Source organism: Myiozetetes cayanensis, unplaced genomic scaffold (genome assembly GCF_022539395.1).
Source record: "Myiozetetes cayanensis isolate MyiCay16 unplaced genomic scaffold, myiCay2020 scf263, whole genome shotgun sequence".
NCBI classification, from domain to species: domain Eukaryota; kingdom Metazoa; phylum Chordata; class Aves; order Passeriformes; family Tyrannidae; genus Myiozetetes; species Myiozetetes cayanensis.
The window spans coordinates 1-20,402 of NW_026087481.1; the positions used below are offsets into that span (position 1 = coordinate 1).

The 20,402-nt window shown below is 57.8% G+C and overlaps 1 protein-coding gene and 2 pseudogenes across 1 annotated transcript; 1 reads left to right on the forward strand and 2 right to left on the reverse strand.

The window, feature by feature from the left end:
• Positions 1–10,472: 10,472 nt before the first annotated feature.
• LOC126643298 (class II histocompatibility antigen, B-L beta chain-like) lies at positions 10,473–13,301 on the forward strand. The gene is made up of 5 exons (XM_050321535.1): positions 10,473–10,580; positions 11,060–11,329; positions 11,995–12,276; positions 12,692–12,798; positions 12,900–13,301. The coding sequence occupies exons 1-5, from the start codon at positions 10,496–10,498 to the stop codon at positions 12,906–12,908; spliced, it is 753 nt and encodes a 250-aa protein (XP_050177492.1). The 5' UTR covers positions 10,473–10,495; the 3' UTR covers positions 12,909–13,301.
• LOC126643299 (class II histocompatibility antigen, B-L beta chain-like) lies at positions 13,024–15,940 on the reverse strand (annotated as a pseudogene).
• Positions 15,941–16,733: 793 nt separating this feature from the next.
• LOC126643297 (class II histocompatibility antigen, B-L beta chain-like) lies at positions 16,734–19,767 on the reverse strand (annotated as a pseudogene).
• Between the last annotated feature and the right edge of the window lie 635 nt (positions 19,768–20,402).

Consider the following 20,402-nt stretch of genomic DNA (forward strand, 5'->3'; position numbering starts at 1 on the left):
GAGAAAGCAGTGACATCACTGGTGACCAATGACATCACAGGGGACTGCTGACCACAAAGGGACAGCCGTGGTGTCACAGGGAAACCTGTGACATGACAGGGGACATCGGTGACATCACAAGGCCAGATGTGACATCACAGTGACACCGGTGACATTATTGGTGACACTGGTGGCATGACAGGGGATAGTGGTGACTTCACAGGGACATCAGTGACCTCACAGGGGACTGTTGACAAGAAAGCGACAACCATGATGTCACAGGGACATCACTGACATCGGTGACATGACTGGGACATGGTGCCACGGCTCGGCACAGTGGTGAAATCAGACAGACAGCAGGACATCATAGGGGACATTGTTGACATCACAGGGGACATCGATGACTTCACAATGCCAAGGGTGACATTAGAGACACCAGTGACATTATCGGTGTCAGTGGTGACATCAAAGGGGATAGAGGTGACATTCCAGGGACATGGGTGACATCAGTGGGGTCATCGGTGACTTCACAAAGACAGGGGTGATATCACAGACACCAGTGACATCACTGGGGACATCGATGACATCACAGGGATATGGGTGACATCACTGGGGATCAGTGACATCACATGGGAGTGTAGACAATAAAGGGACAGCCGTGATGTCACAGGGAGATTGCTTACATCACAGAGAACATCAGTGACATCACAGGGGACATCAGTGACTGCACAAGGCCAGGGGTAACATCACAGAGACACCAGTGACATCATCAGTGACACCTGTGACATCATAGGGGACAGTGGTGACATAACAAGGCCAGGTGTGACATCACAGAGACACCACTGACATTACTGGTTACACTGGTGGCATTACAGGGGATAGTGGTGACATCATCGGGACATTACTGACATCACTGAGGACCAGTGGCCTCACAGGGGACTGTTGACAACAAAGGGAAAGACATGATGTCACAGGGCTATCAGTGACATCACAGGGGACACTGGTGACATCACAGAGAAACCAATGACACCATCGGGGGCATTGGTACCATCACAGAGGACACTGGCGACATCCCAGGGGACAGTGGTGACATCACAGAGACAGCAGGGACCTCATTGGGGACCAGTGACATCAGAGTGACAACAGAGGGACAGCAGTGATTTCACAGGGAAAGTGGTGACATGAAAAGTGTCTGGTGACATCACAGGGACATGGTGGCACTGCTGGGACAGCATTGACATCACTTGAGACCAGTGACATCACAGGGGACTGCTTACAGCAATGGGAAAGCCGTGATGTCACAGGGAAATTGGTGACATTACAGGAGGTGGCGGTGACAAAACAGAGACACCAGTGTTATCAGTGTGGACATTGGTGACATCACAGGGGACAGTGGTGACATCACAGAGGAACCTGTGAAGTCATAGGTGATTACTGTCAACAAATGGAAAGCCGTGATGTCACAGGGGCATCAGTGACATCACAGGGACATCAGTGACATAATGGGGACATGGTGCTACCATTGAGGACAGTGGTGACATCACAGAGACAGCAATGGTGTCATTGGGGACCAGAAATATCCCTGGGGACTGGTGACAACAAAGGGAAAGCCATGATGTCACAGGGACATCGGTGACATCACAGGGGACCTGGAAAACAACACAGAGACACCAGTGATATCATGGGGGACATTGGTGACATCACAGGGGACAGTGGTGACATTACAGGGACAGCAGTGACATCATTCTGTACCAGTGACATCACAGAAGACTGGTGAAAACAAAGGGGCAGCTGTGATCTCCCAAGGACATTGGTGACATCACAGGGGACATCAGTGACTTCACACGGACAGGAGTGACATAGCAGAGACACCAGTGACAAAATTGGTGACACTGGTGACATCACAGGGACAGCAGTGACATCACTGGGGACCAATGACATCACATGGGACTGGTGACCACAAAGGGAAAGCCATGATGTCACAGGGCTATGGGATCATAGGGGGACATCACAGGGGACAGGGATTACAACACAATGGACAGAGGTGACATCACAAGGACATCAGTGACATCAGTGGGGAGAAGTGATGTCGCAGGGGACTGGTGACAACAAAGGGACAGCTGTGATATAACGTGGATGTTGGCGGAGGAGCTTCCAGAAGAAACTGCACACAAATCAGGATGATTTACGCAAATGTTCTGCTTTATTTACATAACCCAACCTCTCATATACTTTCCTGCCCCCTGGCGCGTGATCACTTTCAAACTATTGGTTATTTGCTGCAACCCACGAACTGAATGTGCATCACTAAACACACTTTGTATTGGCTGCATACAAATGTCCACATGATATGAAGACATTGTTTTTCTCCTAAAACTCCTCCTTATTTTTGTCACAGGTTTCTCTTTGTTTACATTCCTGTAGTCTGTTATCACTGCTCCTGTATCTTTCCACTGCCTGCAAAGAGGCTTCTGGCTATGTCAGGGGCAGGCCTAACTGAGACCAATTAGTAAGGTTTGTCCATAGTGTGTCTTTTTTCAGCTCAGCACTCCACAAGTCTGATCCCCCAAATGGACTAAGAATGAAGATTCCTCCCAGACAAAAGGTCCCAGCACAGGAAGCTCTATGTGTGCATAGAGTGCCAAGAGTGGCTCACCAGTTGCACAGGAGAGATGGAGGGTAAATGCTTTCCTTCCTGGGTAGAAATGCATTTTATTGGAGTCAGAATACATTCGCTGGAATTGTCAGTCTGAGTCCCTGTAACAGGGTGAGTTCGAAAGGATGCCGAGATTGAAAACCAAGACACTGCTGAGAGCTCAACATAAAACCCAATATTTATTAAAGAAAGTGGCTAAGTAAACATGAACCTGAGAGACAGGAAAGGAGAGGAGTGAACTAAGCCCTCAAGGAAACCCCCACTCACTCAGGTGTGTTTTACGAGGTTGTCTTACCGACCCCAGGATAACCAGAAATCCCCATAGAGGGGGCTGCATCCTCGGAGGGTCAGCAGGCTCACAAAGATAGCGGCGTCTCCACAAAAGGCAACGTTGTCCTTTTGTGAAGCTTGAGAGCCCCCAGCACGAGCCACCTGCATTTTTATCCAATGAGCCGGTGACGTCTTGTGGAGGATGTGTCACTGAGCAGCATAGCTCAAGAATGGTTAGCAGATAAGGGTCACTGAGAAATGTGTAAGTGTCACTGAGAAATGTGTAAGTGAAAATGAGAGTTCAGGCGGAGGAGATAGCACGAGTGAAACAGATAGCTCGAGTCCGGAGGAGGAGGGGGAGTCGGAGGGTATTGTCAGTCATGGTGGGCGCTTGAAAAAAGGCTAAGGTAGGTCCCATGCCCCAACCAGGGGGCGGGGCGAGCGCAGGGGGAGGGAGCGGTCTGTGTGCCCGAGAGAGAGGCGGGGCGGACAGTCACACGCCCACAAGGGGGAGGGGCGGGGCCGTAGCCCGTCCAAGAGACAGTGTAAACCGGAAGTGCCCTGTCAGTCCGGCTCGGACTCTGAGCCAGGCGCTTCCACGCTCCCCCGGGAGTTACAAGGTCAGCGGCGAGAGAGAGGCGAGCAGCACGCGACTGACTTGAAGCCACAGAAAGAACTAACCCCTCTTACCGACTGGAAGGCAATTAGAACTGCATGTGCTGATTGGGTTCAAGCTATTACCAAGGCTATAGCAGACAAAGGGCTTAATTCTGCCATGGTTTCCACTCTTATAGACGGTCTTTTTGGAGGGGACGATCTACTTGCATTTGACATTAAGCAAACCTGTAGAATGATTTTCGATGAGGCAGGCATGATTGTTTTCGAACAGGAGTGGGAGGATAATTGTACAAAACAGCTAGCATCAATAGCCGGGGCAAATCATCCACTGTATAGTTCCAGCTTGCAGCTACGAGGCATGAAACACCTCTGAGTCTGACACTTTCCAAGCAGATGGTATGCGCCACATTAGACATCCGTGCTAGAAGCTATTCGCACAGCCTCAGCAGAATAAAACTAATGAAAACTGCGAGCTTTTACTTGCAGGATTGGGTCATCGGAAGCCCAGTACCAGAGGGAGACGACACGCCGACCAACATCCCGTCCAACCCTGCGAGCTCGGCGCAGACAAAGCCCAGACGGCCTCGAGACAGCCACCGTGAAAGAAAGCAGTGAGGTCTATCATCAGGTGATACTGATCCTGGCACTTTCCCAGGTAGAGCCAGCCCGTGCAGGCCACTCACTTAACCAGCCATTGAAATCCATCAACATCATGGTGGTCAAAGAGCGACAAATGCTGTAAATAGTGCCTTAGACCAATGTAGTTCTGCATAGTTTTACACTGACTCACAATTCTGTACCTCAGTGTTAAGACACTCCTCTCTACCTCTCGAAGCTTTCTTTGAGCCACTTGTTGAGCCTTAAAAACTTTTGACCTCTGTGACCTCTATGACAGCATTTTGCACTCCTTAGATTACAGCCTGCTTTATACGGCATGGAGAGGGGGGAAATGTGGGCAGACAGGGTCTGGCACTCGGAAGATTTTGGAATGTATGGAAGGCCAGGGATCACCCCCCTCCGATGCCCGATAGCCAATAGTAACTTAGGTGATAGCGTAAGCAGACGGAAGTGACAATGTAGCTAAAATGTTATAAAAGGTCGTGTTACAAGCTAATAAATGCCATTTACTGTCTACCATATTGGTATCTGCAAGACTGTGATGACAATGTCAAACTTACTTCTCGGGCTGAAACAATAGCTCTGTCCTTTTTTGTACCTGGTGCTATGGCTGCTGCTAATTGGCGAGAACTCAGCAAGCTAGCTTGCTGGGCCGTTAAACAGTTCAATTCTACCTCTAGGGTCTTGTATGACCTAGAGACTGATGTGGACAGTATTCGGCATGCTGTCTTACAAGACCAAGCAGCAATTGATTTCTTGCTTTTAGCACATGGCCACGGCTGCCAGGAATTTGATGGAATGTGCTGCATGAACCTGTCTGACCACTCTCTCAGTATCCACCAAAAACTTCAAGAAATTCAACAACGATTGCATCACATAAAAGTGGGCTCTTCTAGTTTAGGCGACTGGTTTGCACCCTGGGGAAGTACTGGATGGCTCAAAGACTGTCTTAAACAAATGGTGCCTGTTGTACTTTTCATTTTAGTTCTGTTGTTTCTTCTGCCTTGTATTTTTGCTTGCATTCAAAATTGTATTACTCGCTTCCTGAACGCTATGCTTCAACATGCAAATACGAGCTTGCTAAAAGAAAACGGGGGAAGTGTGGAGGGTTTGTCACTGAGCAGCATAGCTCAGGAATGGTTAGCAGATAAGGGTCACTGAGAAATGTATCCACTGAGAGATGGAATGCTCTTTGGGAGTTGTCTCCTTGATCATGCAGCAGAATAAGAATCAAAAGAAAGACCTTGTACTGCAGATAGGGAAGAAGAGTTAAATTGTAGACATAGCTATGCACAAATGTAAGCAGTTTTAAAGATTAACCAATCATGAGCTTGGCTTTTTCAATATGTATGAGCTTATTAAGTGCCTTATAAAAATGACAGCTTATAGACAATAAATCGAACGCACTTATTGATCCCGAGGTCGTTGTGTCGTTCTTCCGTCCCCACAACGTCTCCCTGGGCCGGTGTGGCAGCACCGCCCAGCCAGAGGCCCTCGATCCCTCCCCCGTTCTGTGAGTGCACCCCTTCAGCCATGCGGGAGAACATGGGGATTCCCCTCGCACTTGCGCTGTTTCACTCAAGGGGTTTGATCTATTTGGGTCTGGGGGCTTTGCTTCATCCTCTCCTGTTCAGTTTTTCCTTCAAATGTCCCCTACAGACAACCAGCCGATCACAGAGCACCAATTAAAACAGTTTATACAAGGAACTCTCTCTCCAAGGACGAAGCTCCTGTTTATCAGTGAACTTGGCAGGTAAAGAACAAAAACTTTTGCAGGTGGCTGGGCCAAACACAGACCAAAAAATATCAACAATCCCTGATACACCTGCCCTGATTTCTGTGTTGAAGATGCTTTTTCAGCCCTTCTCTGGAGCTGCAGGGCAGTGTCTGTGTGCAGAGCTGGAGGGAAGAGACTCTCAGCACAGTAGCACAGCCAGGGACAAGGGCACTTGTTCTTTCCACATCTCACTTTTGGAAAGGATGGGGAAGGTTGGGAAAGGTGTTAACAGGGTGGTTTTTCCTGAGGTGTTAAACATAGAAGCGGGTCTATCTTCACAATTCCCAAGAGAAGAGATGGCAGAAAGCTGCCCTGTAGGTTGTATTTGAAGGAAGAGGAACAGAGACCGAGGGTAAGGGGTTTCTTTCCTGAAGGACAGGGCTGTCGTTCTCTTGCAGGAGCACCGCGCTGGAATTGTCAGTCCGATTGCCAAATTGGAATCTGGACAAAGATTCCTGCCAGACAAAAGGTGCCAGGACAGAAAGCTCTTGCTGCCCATGGAGTGCCCAGGGTGGCCCACCAACTGCACCTGAAACCCGAAGGTTACAGGCTTTCTTTCCTGGGGGAAAGGCCGTGACTTCACAAAGAGTCCCATGGTAGATGGGTGGGGCTGCCCTGTGACATTCTGTGACATTGGTTCTTTGGTTTCCAGGGGCTATTCTAGAATGGAGAGGACAGGTGTGAAATCACAATGGAGCCCATGGCACATGGGTTGGGCTGCACTCTGGGGTGCAGAGTTGGTTTTTTGGTTGCCAGAGACCATTCTGGAGTGCAGAGGAATGTGATATCACAAAAGGGCCTATGGTACACGGGTGGGACTTGACTTTGGGGTTGTAGGGTGTTGGTTCTTTGGTTGCCAAGGGCTATTCCGGAATGGAGAGGATGGGCTGTGACATCACAAAAGGACCTCAAGCACATGGGTTGGTGTAGTGGGCTGACCCTGTCTGGATTTCAAACACCCACTTAAAGCTGCTACCTCCCCCTCCCTCTGCAACTCCACAGAGGAGAAACAAAAAAACCTGAGGATTCCTGAGTAGGCATAATGGTCAGGGGAAAGTTACTCACTAATGGGCAAAACAGACTCAAAGTAGGGATAGTACTTAATTGTATTCCTAACAGGATAAAAGCCAAAGAGTGAGAAATAAAAACACCTTCTCCCCACCCCTCCTTCCTTCTCAGCTCTCCCTCCTCCCCCTCCCGGCAGTGCAGGGGGACGGGGAAGGGGGTTGCAGTCAGGTGTTGTTTGAGTCCATCCCTCGGGTAGAATCTCTTCCCAACCTCCTGTCCTGTGGGTTACTCTTTCCTGGGGTGCAGGGGGTCTCTGCACCCCTTTGGTCCTCCATAGTCTGCAGGGGGACACCACCGTTACTTTGGTCTCCACCACAGCTACAACAGGGCCACAGTTCTGAGTCTTCCCCTGTTGCCGTGGGGGTCCCTCCCACGGGAGACAGTCCTGGATGGACCTCTCCAGTGAGTCCATCCCTCGGGCAGCAGCTCTTCCCACCCTGCTGTCCTGTGGGTCCCTCCTCCATGGGGTCAGTCCTTCAAGGATGAGCTGACCCGGCATGGGTCCCCCAAAGGGGCCACGAGTCCTGCCCGGGAAAAACCTGCTCCAGCCTGGGCTTCCCTCTGCACAGGCTGCACGTCCCTGCCAGGACCTGCTCCATCCTGGGCCTGCCCTGGAGTCACAGCCTCTTTCTGCATCCCCCTGCTCCAGCATGGGCTCCTCCAGGGGCTGCAGGGGGGTCTCTGCACCCTGATGCTCCCCCACGGGCTGCTGGGCCTCAGCTCTTGTGCCTGGAGCACCTCCTGCCCCTCCTTCTGCACCGCCCTTGGGGTCTGCATTGCTGTTCCCACATTCCCACTCTGCTCTTCCCTGGCTGCAATTCCTTCTGTCCCTAAATCTGTTATCCCAGAGCTGTTCCTGTTGCTCCTGATGGGCTCGGCCTTGGCCAGAGGCAGCAAGTCCGTCCTGGAGCAGCTGGCATTGGCTCCACGGGGCAGGGGAAGCTTCTGGCAGCTTCCAACAGAAGCCACCCCTGGAGCTACCAAAACCCACCCACAGAAACCCCTGACACCCAGTGACTTCCACTTGCCCCAGGATGGTCCCAGTTCCCATCAGTGTGATCCCAGTCACTCCCACTTCATGCCAGTTTCCAGAGGACAGTTGCCTCCAGCATGCACCCTGTCACTCCCAGTTACTCCCAGTTGCTTCCAGCATGATCCCAGTTGCTCCAAGTATGTTCCCACTTGGCTTCCAGCACAGCCTCACTGGCTCCCAGTTCCCCCCTGCATAGTTCCACTCACTCCCAGTTTGATCCTGGTGCCTTACAGTCACTCCCACTATGATTCCAGTATGGTGCTGGTCACTCCCACTATGGTCCCAGTCACTCCCAGTCACTCCCAAGTGGAGCCAAGTTGCCCCCAAGGTGGTCTCAGTTGCTCCCAGCACCCCCAGGATGGTTCCTTTCCCTCTCAGGGACTTCCAGTCTGAGCCCAGGATGGCCCCAGGCACATTCAGGCACTTCACGATGCCATTTGCCCCCTGCATGCTCCCAGTTTATCCCAGTATGATCCCGGTATGAGTCCAGTCATCCCCAGTATGACCCCAGGAACTTCCAAACACTTCCAGTACGAATCCAGTTTGATCCCACTCATCCCCAGTATGGCTGCAGTCCCTCCCACACACTCCCAGTATTATTGCAGTCACTCCCAGTAAGACCCCAACAGGACCCCCGTGGGAGCCCAGCTGCTCCCACTATGATCCCAGTTGCCCCCAGCATGGTTCCAGTTGCTCCCCTTCAGCCCTACTATGGTTCTAGTCACTCCCAGAATGATCCCAGTCACTCCCAGCCATTCCCAGTATATCCCAGTTGCCTCCCACATGCTCCAAGTCAGTCCCAGTATGATCCCAGTCTCTCTTAGTAGGATCCAAGTTACTCCCTGCACAGTCCCAGTTGCTCCCAGTCATCCCACTGTAGTTACAGTCCCTCCCAGTATGACTCCAGTAGGATCCCAGTGACACCCTCTATGGTGGCAGTCACAGCCAGGATGAACCCAGACATTCCCTGTCACTCCCAGTATAAAGCCATTTGACCCCAGCAGGGTCCCACTTGCTCCCACTCACCCACTACAGTTCCAGTCCCTCCCAGTAGGATCTCTGTCACTCCCAGTCTCTCCCAGTCGACTTCAGCCTGCTCCCAGTCAGTCCCAGTATGCTCCCAGTCACTCCTGGTCTCTCCCAGTATATCCCACATTGCCCCCAGTGTGGTCCCACTCACTCCCAGTTGCTCCCAGTAGCTTCCAGCATGATCCCAGTTGCTCACAGCCACTCTCAGTCATCCCCTAGTGTGGTCCTAGTCACTCCCAGTATGATCCCAGTCACCTACAGTATATCCCAGTTGTGCCAACGTGGTCCCAACTGCCCTCAGAATGCTCCCAGTCACTCCCAGTATGACCCCAGCCACCTTCACTGTGGGCCCAGTTGCTCCCAAGATGATCCCAGTTGGGCCCAGCATGGTCCCAATTGCTCCCAGTTCCTCCCAGTGGGATCCTAAGCATGGAACCAGATGCTCTCAGTATGATCCTAGTCTGATCCCAGTATGGCTCCAGTAGGGGCCCAGCTGCTCCCAGTATGATCCCAGTTGCCTCAATTCTGATCCCGCTGGATCCAGTCCAGCTCTGGGTGTATCCCGGTGTCTTCCCCGACCCCCAGCCCGCTGTCACCCCCTTTTCTCTCCCCACAGAGCTCCTGAGCCGGCGGCAGCCGCAGCCCCTCCCTGTGGCCTCGGGCCCAGCCTGGACCCCCCAGTCCATCCCCACCCGCAGTCTGGGGGGTCATGTGTCCCCCCGGCCCTGCTTTTGTTCTCCTACCAGCCGCCTGCTGTTCCCAGTGCTCCCAGTAAAGCTTCCCAGTTCTCTGCACTCCTGCTCACTTGGGGGCAGTGGAGGGTGGCTCCAAAAATCCTGGGAAAGTGGGGGTTTGGGCAACTCAGCCCCCCTAAAATCCCATGTAGCCAGGGCACCACAAAGCCAAATCGCAGGAATCCGGGAAACCCCAAAACCCACCTTGGACCCCTCAAGCCGAGGGCAGGGCCAGCAGCAGCAGCAGCAGCCAATGGGAACGAGCGAAGCTGATGCGTCATCAGTTGCTTGGCAGATCTGAGCCTTCACCGAGCTCAGCCAATCAGAGAACGCCCTCCACTCGGTTTTGGGGGCCCGTCGGAGCTCCGGGACAGTCGGATCGCAGTTTTGGGGTCGAGCAGAGATGCGGGACCCCTGGACGCCCATTTGTGGGTTGCCCTGAGCTCCCGCACCTGCCCCGCACCCCACGGACCCCCCAGAACCCCCCACCCCCGGGGCTGCAGCGCCCCGAACACCCTTTAGCCAATCAGAAAGCTCCGACTCGGACTGTGGCCAATCAGAGTGCGCCTCTCTGATGACTCATCAGTTGTCTGGAGGACGCGCCGCAAAACGGGCCCAAGTTTGCGCTCAGCCAATCAGAGCGCACCCAAAACAGCCCAAAAACGGCCCCGCCCGGCTGGTTTTGGGGTGTCAGCACCTGCCCGGCGCTGAGGATGGAGCGTGTGTGGGGAGCTGGGGCCGTACTGGTGGTACTGGTGGCGCTGGGAGCCCCCCCGGCTGCGGGCGAGGATCTCTCGGGTGAGCGGGGGGTGGGGGTGGGAAAGGGAAAAGAAGAGAGAAAAGAGGGGGTGGGAGCCCCAAAAGTGAGTGCGAGGGGGTTTGGAACCCCCGGAATTAGTGGGAGGGGGTGGGAGCCCCATAGTGAGCACGGGGGGGTCTGGGGATTGGGGGGATGGTGGGAAAGGGGTGGGAAAAGGGGGTGGGAGAGCAGGAAGAGGGGTGCCATGGGGGGTCCTTTGGTGTTCCCCATCACTGGAACCCTGCAGCGGTTCCCTGGGGCTCTGGGGGTGGGGTCGGATCCACACTGGGGGGTCCCCAACCCGCTGTCCATCCCCGGGGGGCTGATCGGGGGGGGTTCCCCCCCAGCCAAGAGCCGGTGCTGTGGCGGCCGTGGGGCAGAGAGGGGGTGGGAAAGGGGGGTCCGGGGTGGCCCTCTGAGCTCCTAACCTGCTGTAGGGGCCTGGGGAATGATGGGGGGACGTGTCCTGCACACACAGGGGTGTTCCAGGAGATGGGAAAGATCGAGTGTTACTTCATCAATGGCACCGAGCAGGTGAGGTACGTGGAGAAGTACATCTACAACCGGCAGCAGTACGCCCACTTCGACAGCGATGTGGGCATCTATGTGGGGGACACCCGATATGGGGAGTTCCAGGCCAGGCACTGGAACAGCCAACAGGACGTGCTGGAGTACAAACGGGCTGAGGTGGACAGGCTCTGCCGGCACAACTACAAGGTGTTCACCCCGTTCCTTGTGAACCGCAGAGGTGAGCACGGGGTAGAGTGGGTCCCTTTGGGAATTCCCCTGCCCCGGGAACGACCCTGGAGCCCCTAAAACCCTCCCTGGGAATCACCCCAGACCCCTCAGCCCTCCCTGTGCTCATCCCAGTGCCCCCCAGTCCATCCCAGCCTCTTCCTATACCCCCGAGTCCATCCCAGTCTCTCCCAGTGCCCCCCATTCCATTGCAATCCATCCCATTCCTTTCCAATGTCCCTAGTCCATCCCAGTCTCTCCCAATGCCCCCCGCGTCTCCACCCCGCTGCTGCCACCGCTCTCCCTGCCTTCAGCAAATCAGAGTGCGTCTATAGGATGACTCATTAGTTGCCGAGCAGACCCGGAGCGCAGAGTTCTCTCTCTAGGACTCAGCCTCCCAGTCCCGCTCGGGTCCTTCCCAGTTTATCCCAGTGCGTTCCAGTCCCTCCTAGTCATTCCCAGTCCCTCTCACTCCACTCCCAGACCCTCTAAATCCATTCCCAGTCCTTCTCAGTTCACTCCCACATCTCCCAACTCTCCCCCACTGCCACCCTCACCCAGTCCCATTCTCCCAGTCCCTCCCAGTGCCACCCAAACCCCTTCCAATGTCGTACAAGCCCTGTACCCTCTCTCCCAGTGCACCCCAGCTCAGCCCAGTGTCTCCCCCGTCTCTCCCAGTGCCCCCCAGCGTGTCCGTCTCGCTGGTGCCATCGAGCTCCCAGCCCGGCCCTGGCCGCCTGCTCTGCTCCGTGATGGATTTCTACCCTGCGCCGGTGCAGGTGAGGTGGTTCCAGGATGGGCAGGAGCTGCCGGAGCACGTGGTGGCCACCGACGTGGTCCCCAACGGGGACTGGACCTACCAGGTGCTGGTGATGCTGGAAATCCCCCCCCGGCGCGGGGTCACCTACACCTGCCAGGTGGAGCACGTCAGCCTGGAGCACCCCCTCAGCCGGCACTGGGGTACGGCCCGGCCCCCCCAGCACCGGGGGGACACTGGTAGGGGGGCCAGGGGTCTGGAGGGGCACTGGGGACACAGGAAGGCACTTTAGGGGGCAATGGAGAGGCTGAGGCTGAGCTTGGGGGGTCTTTGGAGGGCTGAGAGGGGCTGTGGGGATTGTTGGGGGTGACTGGGAGGGAATTTTCGGGGAACCTGGGAGAGATGGGAGGGAGGCTGAGAGGGGGTTTGGGGTGACTGGGAGGGGGTTGGGGAGGTGATGGGAGGGCTTAAAAGAGACTGGGAGGGGTTCAGGGGGCTACCGGGGGTGATGGGAGGGGGGTTGGAGGGTCCTAAATGGGATGGGAGGAGCCTGGGGGATCCCCGAGGGGCTGACCTCTGGGAGGTTTTGGGGGTCCTGATCCCCCCGGCTCCCCCCAGAGATGCCACAGGACACCGTTCACAGCAAGATCCTGGTGGGGGTCGGGGGCTTCGTGTTGGGTTTCATCTTCCTGGCACTGGGGCTCGGCTTCTACCTGCAGGAGAAGGTAAAGGGGGGTCCCCGGGGGTCGTGTCCCCCCTTCCTCAGACCGTGTGTGCCCCCCCTGCCCTCCCCAGCCTGCTCTCACCTCTTTTTCTCTCCCCACAGAGCTCCTGAACCAGCAGTGGCCGCAGCCCCTCCCCGTGGCCTCGGGCCCAGCCGGGACCCCCCCAGTCCATCCCCGCCTGCAGTTTAAGGGGTTCGTGTGTCCCCTCTGGCCCTGCTTTTGCTCTCACACCAACTTCCTGCTGTTCCCAGTGCTCCCAGTTCTCTGTACGTCTGATTGTTGGGGGATATTGGAGGGGGGCTCCGAAAATCCTGCAAACAAGGGGGGTTTGGGCAACGTCAGCCCCCCAAAATCCCACGTATCCAGGGCACCACAAAGCCAAACTCCAGCAATTCGGGACCCCCCAAAACCCACCTTGGACCCCCCAAGCCGCTGGCAGAGTCAGCCCAAGCAGTAGCAGCCAATGGGAGCGAGCGCAGCTGGCGCGTCATCAGTTGTTGGGCAGACCCGGCCAAAACTGAGCCCTCACCGAGATCAGCCAACCAGAGAACGCGCTCCACTCGGTTTTGGGGGCCCGTCGGAGCTCCGGGACAGCCGGATGGCTGTTTTTGGGTTCAGCAGAGCTGTGGAACCCCTGGATGCCTATTTGTGGGTTGCCCTGAGCTCCCACCTGCCCCGCACCCCACAGACCCCCCAAAACCCCCCACCCCCGGGGCTGCAGCGCCCTGAACATCCTTTAGCCAATCAGAGTGCGCCTCGCTGATGACTCATCGGTTGCCAGAATGTTACGGCGCTAAACGAGCTCCCAAGTTTACTCTCAGTCAATCAGAGCGCGCCCAAAACAGACCACAAACGGCTTTGTCCGGCTGTTTTTGGGGTGTCAGCACCTGCCTGGCGCTGAGGATGGAGCGTGTGTGGGGAGCTGGGGCCGTACTGGTGGTACTGGTGGCGCTGGGAGCCCCCCCAGATGCGGGAAGGGGGAGACGGAGGGAAAGGGGAAAAAAAGGAGTGTGTTTGCACATCTTCCTTTCCCCCACCCTTCTGACCACTCCCACCCCTTTCCCATCATCCGCCATTCTTCAGTCGCTCCGCACTCCCGTCCACTTTTGGGTGGTCCCACTCCACTCCCACCACCACTTTTACAGGGTTTAGGGGAGTCTCGGTACCTCTTGAGGTGCATTGGGTGCCCCGTTGGAGTGCAGGTTCCCTCAGAATGAGGTGACACGTGAGGGACACATTCCCGATCCATCCCTGGGCCGGTGCTGGGGGGGGCGGGCCGTACCCCAGTGCCGGCTGAGGGGGTGCTCCAGGCTGACATGCTCCACCTGGCAGGTGTAGGTGACCCCGCGCCGGGGGGGGATTTCCAGCATCACCAGCACCTGGTAGGTCCAGTCCCCGTTGGGGACCACGTCGGTGGCCACCACGTGCTCTGGCAGCTCCTGCCCATCCTGGAACCACCTCACCTGCACCGGGCAGGGTAGAAATCCATCACGGAGCAGAGCAGGCGGCCGGGGCCGGGCTGAGAGCTCAACGGCACCAGTGAGATGGACACGCTGGGGGGCACTGGGAGAGACGGGGGAGACACTGGGCTGAGCTGGGGGGCGCTGGGGGGCACTGGGGAGAGAGGGTAGAGGGCTTGTAGGACATGGGTAGGCGTTTGGATGGCACTGGGAGGGACTGGGATGGCAGTGGAAGGGACTGGGATGGCAGTGGGAGGGACTGGGAATGGACTGGTGTAGAAGGGGAAGGGCCAGGAGGATCACTGGGGAGAGAGTTGGGAGATGTGGGAAGGAACTCAGAACCACTGGGAATGGAATGAGACGGTCTGGGTGTGGAGTGAGAGGTAATGGGAATGATTGGGAGGGACTGGGAAGGACTGGGATGGACTGGGAAGGGCCCGAGCGGGACTGGGAGGCTGAGTCCTGGAGAAGGAACTCTGCGCTCGGGTCTGCCCGGCAACTGATGAGTCATCAGAGACGCGCTCTGATTGGCTGAGGGGAGGGAGAGCGGTGCCGTAGCGAGGCGGAGATGTGGCGGGGGGGCACTGGGAGAGACTGGGATAGACTGGGGATCACTGGGAGAAACTAGAATGGATAGCAACGGAATAAGGGGCAATAGGAGACTGGGATGGATTCGGGGGCAATGGGAGGGGGCACAAGGCCACGAGGACGGGCACAGGGAGGGCTGAGGGGTCTGGGGTGATTCCCAGGGAGGGTTTCAGAGGCTCCAAGGTCGTTCCCGGGGCAGGGGAATTCCCGAGGGGACCCGCTCTGCCCCGCACTCACCTCTGCGGTTCACAAGGAACGGGGTGGACACCTTGTAGTTGTGCCGGCAGACCCTGTCCACCTCAGCCCGTTGGTACTCCATCCATTCCTGTCGGCTGTTGCAGTACCAGGCCACCTCCTCTCCAAACGGGGTGTCCCCCACATAGACCCCCACATCGCTGTCGAAGTGGGAGAACTGCTGCCGGTTGTAGAAAAGCCTCCGCACGAACCTCACCCGCTCCGTGCCGTTGATGAAGTGACACTCAGACTTTGCTAGAAACTGGAACACCCCTGTGTGTGCAGGACATGGGTCAGGAGGTACCCCGTCCCCACTCCCCCCATCATCCTCTATCCCCGCACAGCAGGTTGGGAGCACAGAGGGCCATCCCAGACCCGCTTTCCCACCCCCCGTCTGCCCCACGGCCACCACAGCACCGGCTCTTGGCTGGGGGGGAACCCCCCCATTAGCCCCTGGGGATGGACAGGGGGGTTGGGGACTCCTCCAGTGCAAATCTGACCCTACCCCACAGCCCCAGGGAACCGCTGCAGGGCTTTAGTGATGGGGGACACCGAGGGACCCCCATTGCACCCTTCTTCCTGCTCTCCCACCCCTCTTTTCCCCCTCTCCCACCCCTTTCCCACTGTCCCCCCAATCCCCAGACCCCCACGTTGCTCACTTTGGGGCTCCCACCCCCCTCCCACTAATTCCTGGCGTTCCAACCTCCCTTGCACTCACTTTTGGGGTTCCCACCCCCTCTTTTCTCTCCCCTTTCCCCCCATCCCCCCCGCTCACCCGAGAGCTCCTCGTCCGTAGCCGGGGGGGCTCCCAGCACCACCAGTACCACCAGTACGGCCCCAGCTCCCAGCCCACGTTCCATCACCAGCGCCGGGCAGGTGCTGACACCGCAAGACCAGCCGGGCGGGGCCGTTTTGGGGCTGTTTTGGACGCACTCTGATTGGCTGAGCGCAAACTTGGGGCCCGTTTTGCATCGCATCCTCCCGGCAACTGATGAGTCATCAGCGAGGCGCGCTCTGATTAGCCACAGTCCGCGTCGGTGCTCTATGATTAGCTGAGGGCCTTTGGGGGATGCAGCAGCCCCGGGGGGTGGGGGATTCTGGGGGATCCGTGGGGTGCGGGGCAGGTAGGAGCTCAGGGCAACCCACAAATGGGCGTCCAGGGGTCCCGCAGCTTTCCTGATCCCGAAAACGGCGATCCGGCTGTCCCAGAGCTCGACGTGTTCCCAAAACCCAGTGGAGAGCGTTCTCTGATTGGCTGATCTCGGTGAAGGCTCAGTTTGGGCCGGGTCTGCCCAGCAACTAAGGACGCAACAGCTGCGATTGCTCCCATTGGCTGCTACTGCTTGGGCTGACTCTGCCCGTGGCTTGGGGGATCCAAGGTGGGTTTGGGGTTCCGGATTGCTGGAGTTTGGCTTTGTGGTGCCCTGGATACGTGGGATTTTGGAGGCTGACGTTGCCCAAACCCCCCGTTCCCAGGATTTTCGGAGCCCCCCCCAATATCCCCCAATAAGCAGGAGTGCAGAGAACTGGGAAGCTTTACTGGGAGCACTGGGAGCAGGCGGCTGCTGTGAAAGCAAAAGCAGGGCCGGGGGGGACACACGACCCCCCCAAATTCCAGGTGGGGATGGATTGGGGGATCCCAGCTGGGTCCAAGGCCACGGGGAGAGGCTGCGGCCACTGCTGGCTCAGGAGCCCTGTGGGGAGAGAAAAGGGGGTGACAGAGGCTGGGGGGCAGGGGGGAACACACGGTCTGGGGAAGGGGGGACACGACCCCCGGGGACCCCCCTTTACCTTCTCCTGCAGGTAGAAGCCGAGCCCCACCGCCAGGAAGACAAAACCCAACACAAAGCCCCCGACCCCCACCAGGATCTTGCTGCGGACGGTGTCCTGTGGCATCTCTGGGGGGAGCTGGGGGGGAGGTCAGGACCCCCAAAACCTCTCAGAGACCACCTGGGACCTCCCGAAAACCCCATCCTGGTCTCCGCCAGCCCACCCAGCACCCCCTGAAACCTCCTGCCTGTCCCTTCCCAGCCCCTCCAGGATCCCACAAAGCCCCTCCCATCCCCTTTAGGAGCCTCCAATCCCCCTCCCATCACCCCCAGGACAGCCCAGAACCCCTCCCAGTCCCTTTCCAGCCACCTCAGCACTTCCCCAACCCCCTCCCAGTCACTCCAAGCCTCCCCCAGCCTCCCTCCCATCCCTCCCAGGCTCCCCCAAACTCCCTCCCAGTCACCCCCACGACTCCCCAAAGCCCCTCTCAGCCCTTCCAGGGCCCCTCAACCTCCTCCTCAGCCTCTCCATTGCCCCCCAAAGTGCCTACCAGTGTCCCCAGTGCTCCCCCAGATCCCTGGCCCCCCTGCCAGTGTCCCCCCATGCTGGGGGGGCCGGGCCGTACCCCAGTGCCGGCTGAGGGGGTGCTCCAGGCTGACATGCTCCACCTGGCAGGTGTAGGTGACCCCGCACCGGGGGGGGATTTCCAGCATCACCAGCACCTGGTAGGTCCAGTCCCCATTGGGGACCACGTTGGTGGCCACCACGTGCTCCGGCAGCTCCTGCCCATCCTGGAACCACCTCACCTGCACCGGGCAGGGTAGAAATCCATCACGGAGCAGAGCAGGGGCTGGGGCTGGACTGGGAGCTCGACGGCACCAGCGAGATGGACACGCTGGGGGACACTGGGAGAGACGGGGGAGACACTGGGATGAGCTGGGGAGCACTGGCAGAGAAGGGAGAGGGTTTGTAGCGCATTGGTAGGCGTTTGGATGACACTGGAAGGGACTGGGATGGCAGTGGGAGGGACTGAGAATAAACTTGGGTAGAAGGGAATGGGCTGGGGGGGGGCACTGGGGAGAGAGTTGGGAGATGTGAGATTGAACTGAGAACGACTGGGAATGGACTGAGAGGGTCTGGGAGCGGAGTGAGAGGGTCTGGGAAGGACTGGGAATGACTAGAAGGACTGGGATGGACTGGGAAGGACCCGAGCGGGACTGGGAGGCTGAGTCCTGGAGAGAGAACTCTGCCCTGCGGGTCCGCCTGGCAACTGAGGAGTCATCGAGGAGACATACTCTGATTGACTGAAGGGTGGGAGCTGGGTGGCACCAGTGGGGTGGAGACGTTGTGGAGCACTGGGAGAGACTAGGATGGAGTGGGGGGCACTGGGAGAGACTGGGGTGGACTTGGAGGAACTGGGAGGGGGCAAAAGGCCACGGGATTAGGCACAGGGAGGGCTGAGGGATCAGGGGTGATTCCCAGGGAGGGTTTGAGGTTCTCCAGGGTCGTTCCCGTTCCCAAAGGGACCCGCTCTGCCCCGCGCTCACCTCTGGGGTTCACAATGAACGGGGTGGACACCTCGTAGCTTTTCCAGTAGAACCAGTTCTCCGCAGCCCGTTTGTTCCCCAGTGCGTCCTGTTGGCTGTTCCAGTGCCTGGCCTGGAACTCCCCATACGGAGTGTCCCCCACAAAGACCCCCACATCGCTGTCGAAGTGGGCGTACTGCTGCCGGTTGTAGATGTACCTGTCCACGAACCTCACCTGCTCGGTGCCACTGATGAAGCGACACTCGTGCTTTATCAACTCCTGGAACACCCCTGTGTGTGCAGGACACGGGTCAGGGGCTACCCCGCCCCTCCCCCCCCATTATCCCGCAATCCCACACAGCAGGTCGGCAGCTCAGGGGGCCACCCCGGACCCCTCTTTCCCACCCCCCTCTGCCCCACGGCCCCCGCAGCACTGGCTCTTGGCTGGGGGGGAACCCCCCCATCAGCCCCCGGGGATGGACAGGAGGGTTGGGGACTCCTCCAGTGCGGATCCGACCCCACCCCCAGAACCTCAGGGAACCGCTGCAGGGGTTCAGTGATGGGGGACACCGAGGGACCCCCATGGCACCCCTCTTCCTGCTCTCAGACCCCTATTCTCCCCCTCTCCTACCCCTTTCCCACCATCCTCCCAATCTCCAGACCCCCTCGCCCTCAGTTTGGGGCTCCCACTTCCCTCCCACTAATTCCGGGGGTTCCAACCCCCCTCACACTCACTTTTGAGGCTTCCACCCCCTCTTTTCTTTCCAATTTCCCCCCTTCCCTCCCGCCCCCCACCCCCCCGGCTCACCCGAGAGCTCCTCGCCCGCAGCCAGGGGTCTCCCAGCACCACCAGTACCACCAGTACGGCCTCAGTTCCCCTCACACGCTCCATCCCCAGCGCCGGGCAGGTGCTGACAACCCAAAAGTAGCCGGATGAAGCCGTTTTTGGGCTGTTTTGGGCGCGCTCTGATTGGCTGAGGGTAAAGTTGGGAGCTCGTTTTGCGTCAGGCCTTCCCGGCAACTGATGAGTCATCAGCAACACGCGCTCTGATTGGTCAAAATCCGCGTCGACGTTTTCTGATTGGCTGAGGGCCGTTCCGGCCGCTGCAGCCCCGGGGGTGGGGGATTCTGGAGGGTCCGTGGGGTGCGGGGCAGGTGGGAGCTCAAGGGAGCCCGTAAATGGGCGTCCAGGGGTCCCGCAGCTCTGCTGAACCAAAACACGGCGATCCGGTGGTCCCGGAGCTCCGACGGGCCCCCAAAATCGAGTGGAGGGCGTTCTCTGGTTGACTGAGCTCGGTGAGGGCTCAGTTTTGGCCGGGTCTGCCGAGCAACTGATGACGCGCCAGCTTCGCTCGCTCCCATTGGCTGCTGCTTGGGCTGACTGCCGGCGGCTTGGGGGGTCAAAGGTGGTTTTTAAGGGGGCCCGAATTGCTGGAGTTTGGCTTTGTGGTGCCCTGGATACGTGGGATTTTGGGGGCTGACGTTGCCCAAACCCTTCCCATTCCCAGGATTTTCAAACCCCCCTCCAATACCCCCCACAATATCCCCCACTAAGCAGTACTCCAGAGAACTGGGAAGCTTTACTGGGAGCACTGGGAGCAGGCGGCTGCTGTGAGAACAAAAGCAGGGCCGGGGGGTACACACGACCCCCCCAAACTCCAGGTAGGGATGGACTGGGGGATCCAGGCTGTGCCCGAGGCCCCGGGGAGGGGCTGCGGCTGCCGCCGGCTCAGGAGCTCTGTGGGGAGAGAAAAGGGGGTGACAGCGGGGTGGGGGGACATGGGGGACACTGGGATACACCCAGAGCTGGACTGGACCCAGCGGGACCAGAACTGGGGCAACTGGGACCATACTGGGAGCACCTGGTCCCCTACTGGGGTTATACTGGGATCATACTGGGAGTGACTGCAATAATACTGGGAGTGTGTGAGAGGGACTGCAGCCATACTGGGGATGAGTGGGATAAACTGGCTTTGTACTGGAAGTGTCTGGATGTTACTGGGATCGTACTGGGCTCAGACTAAGG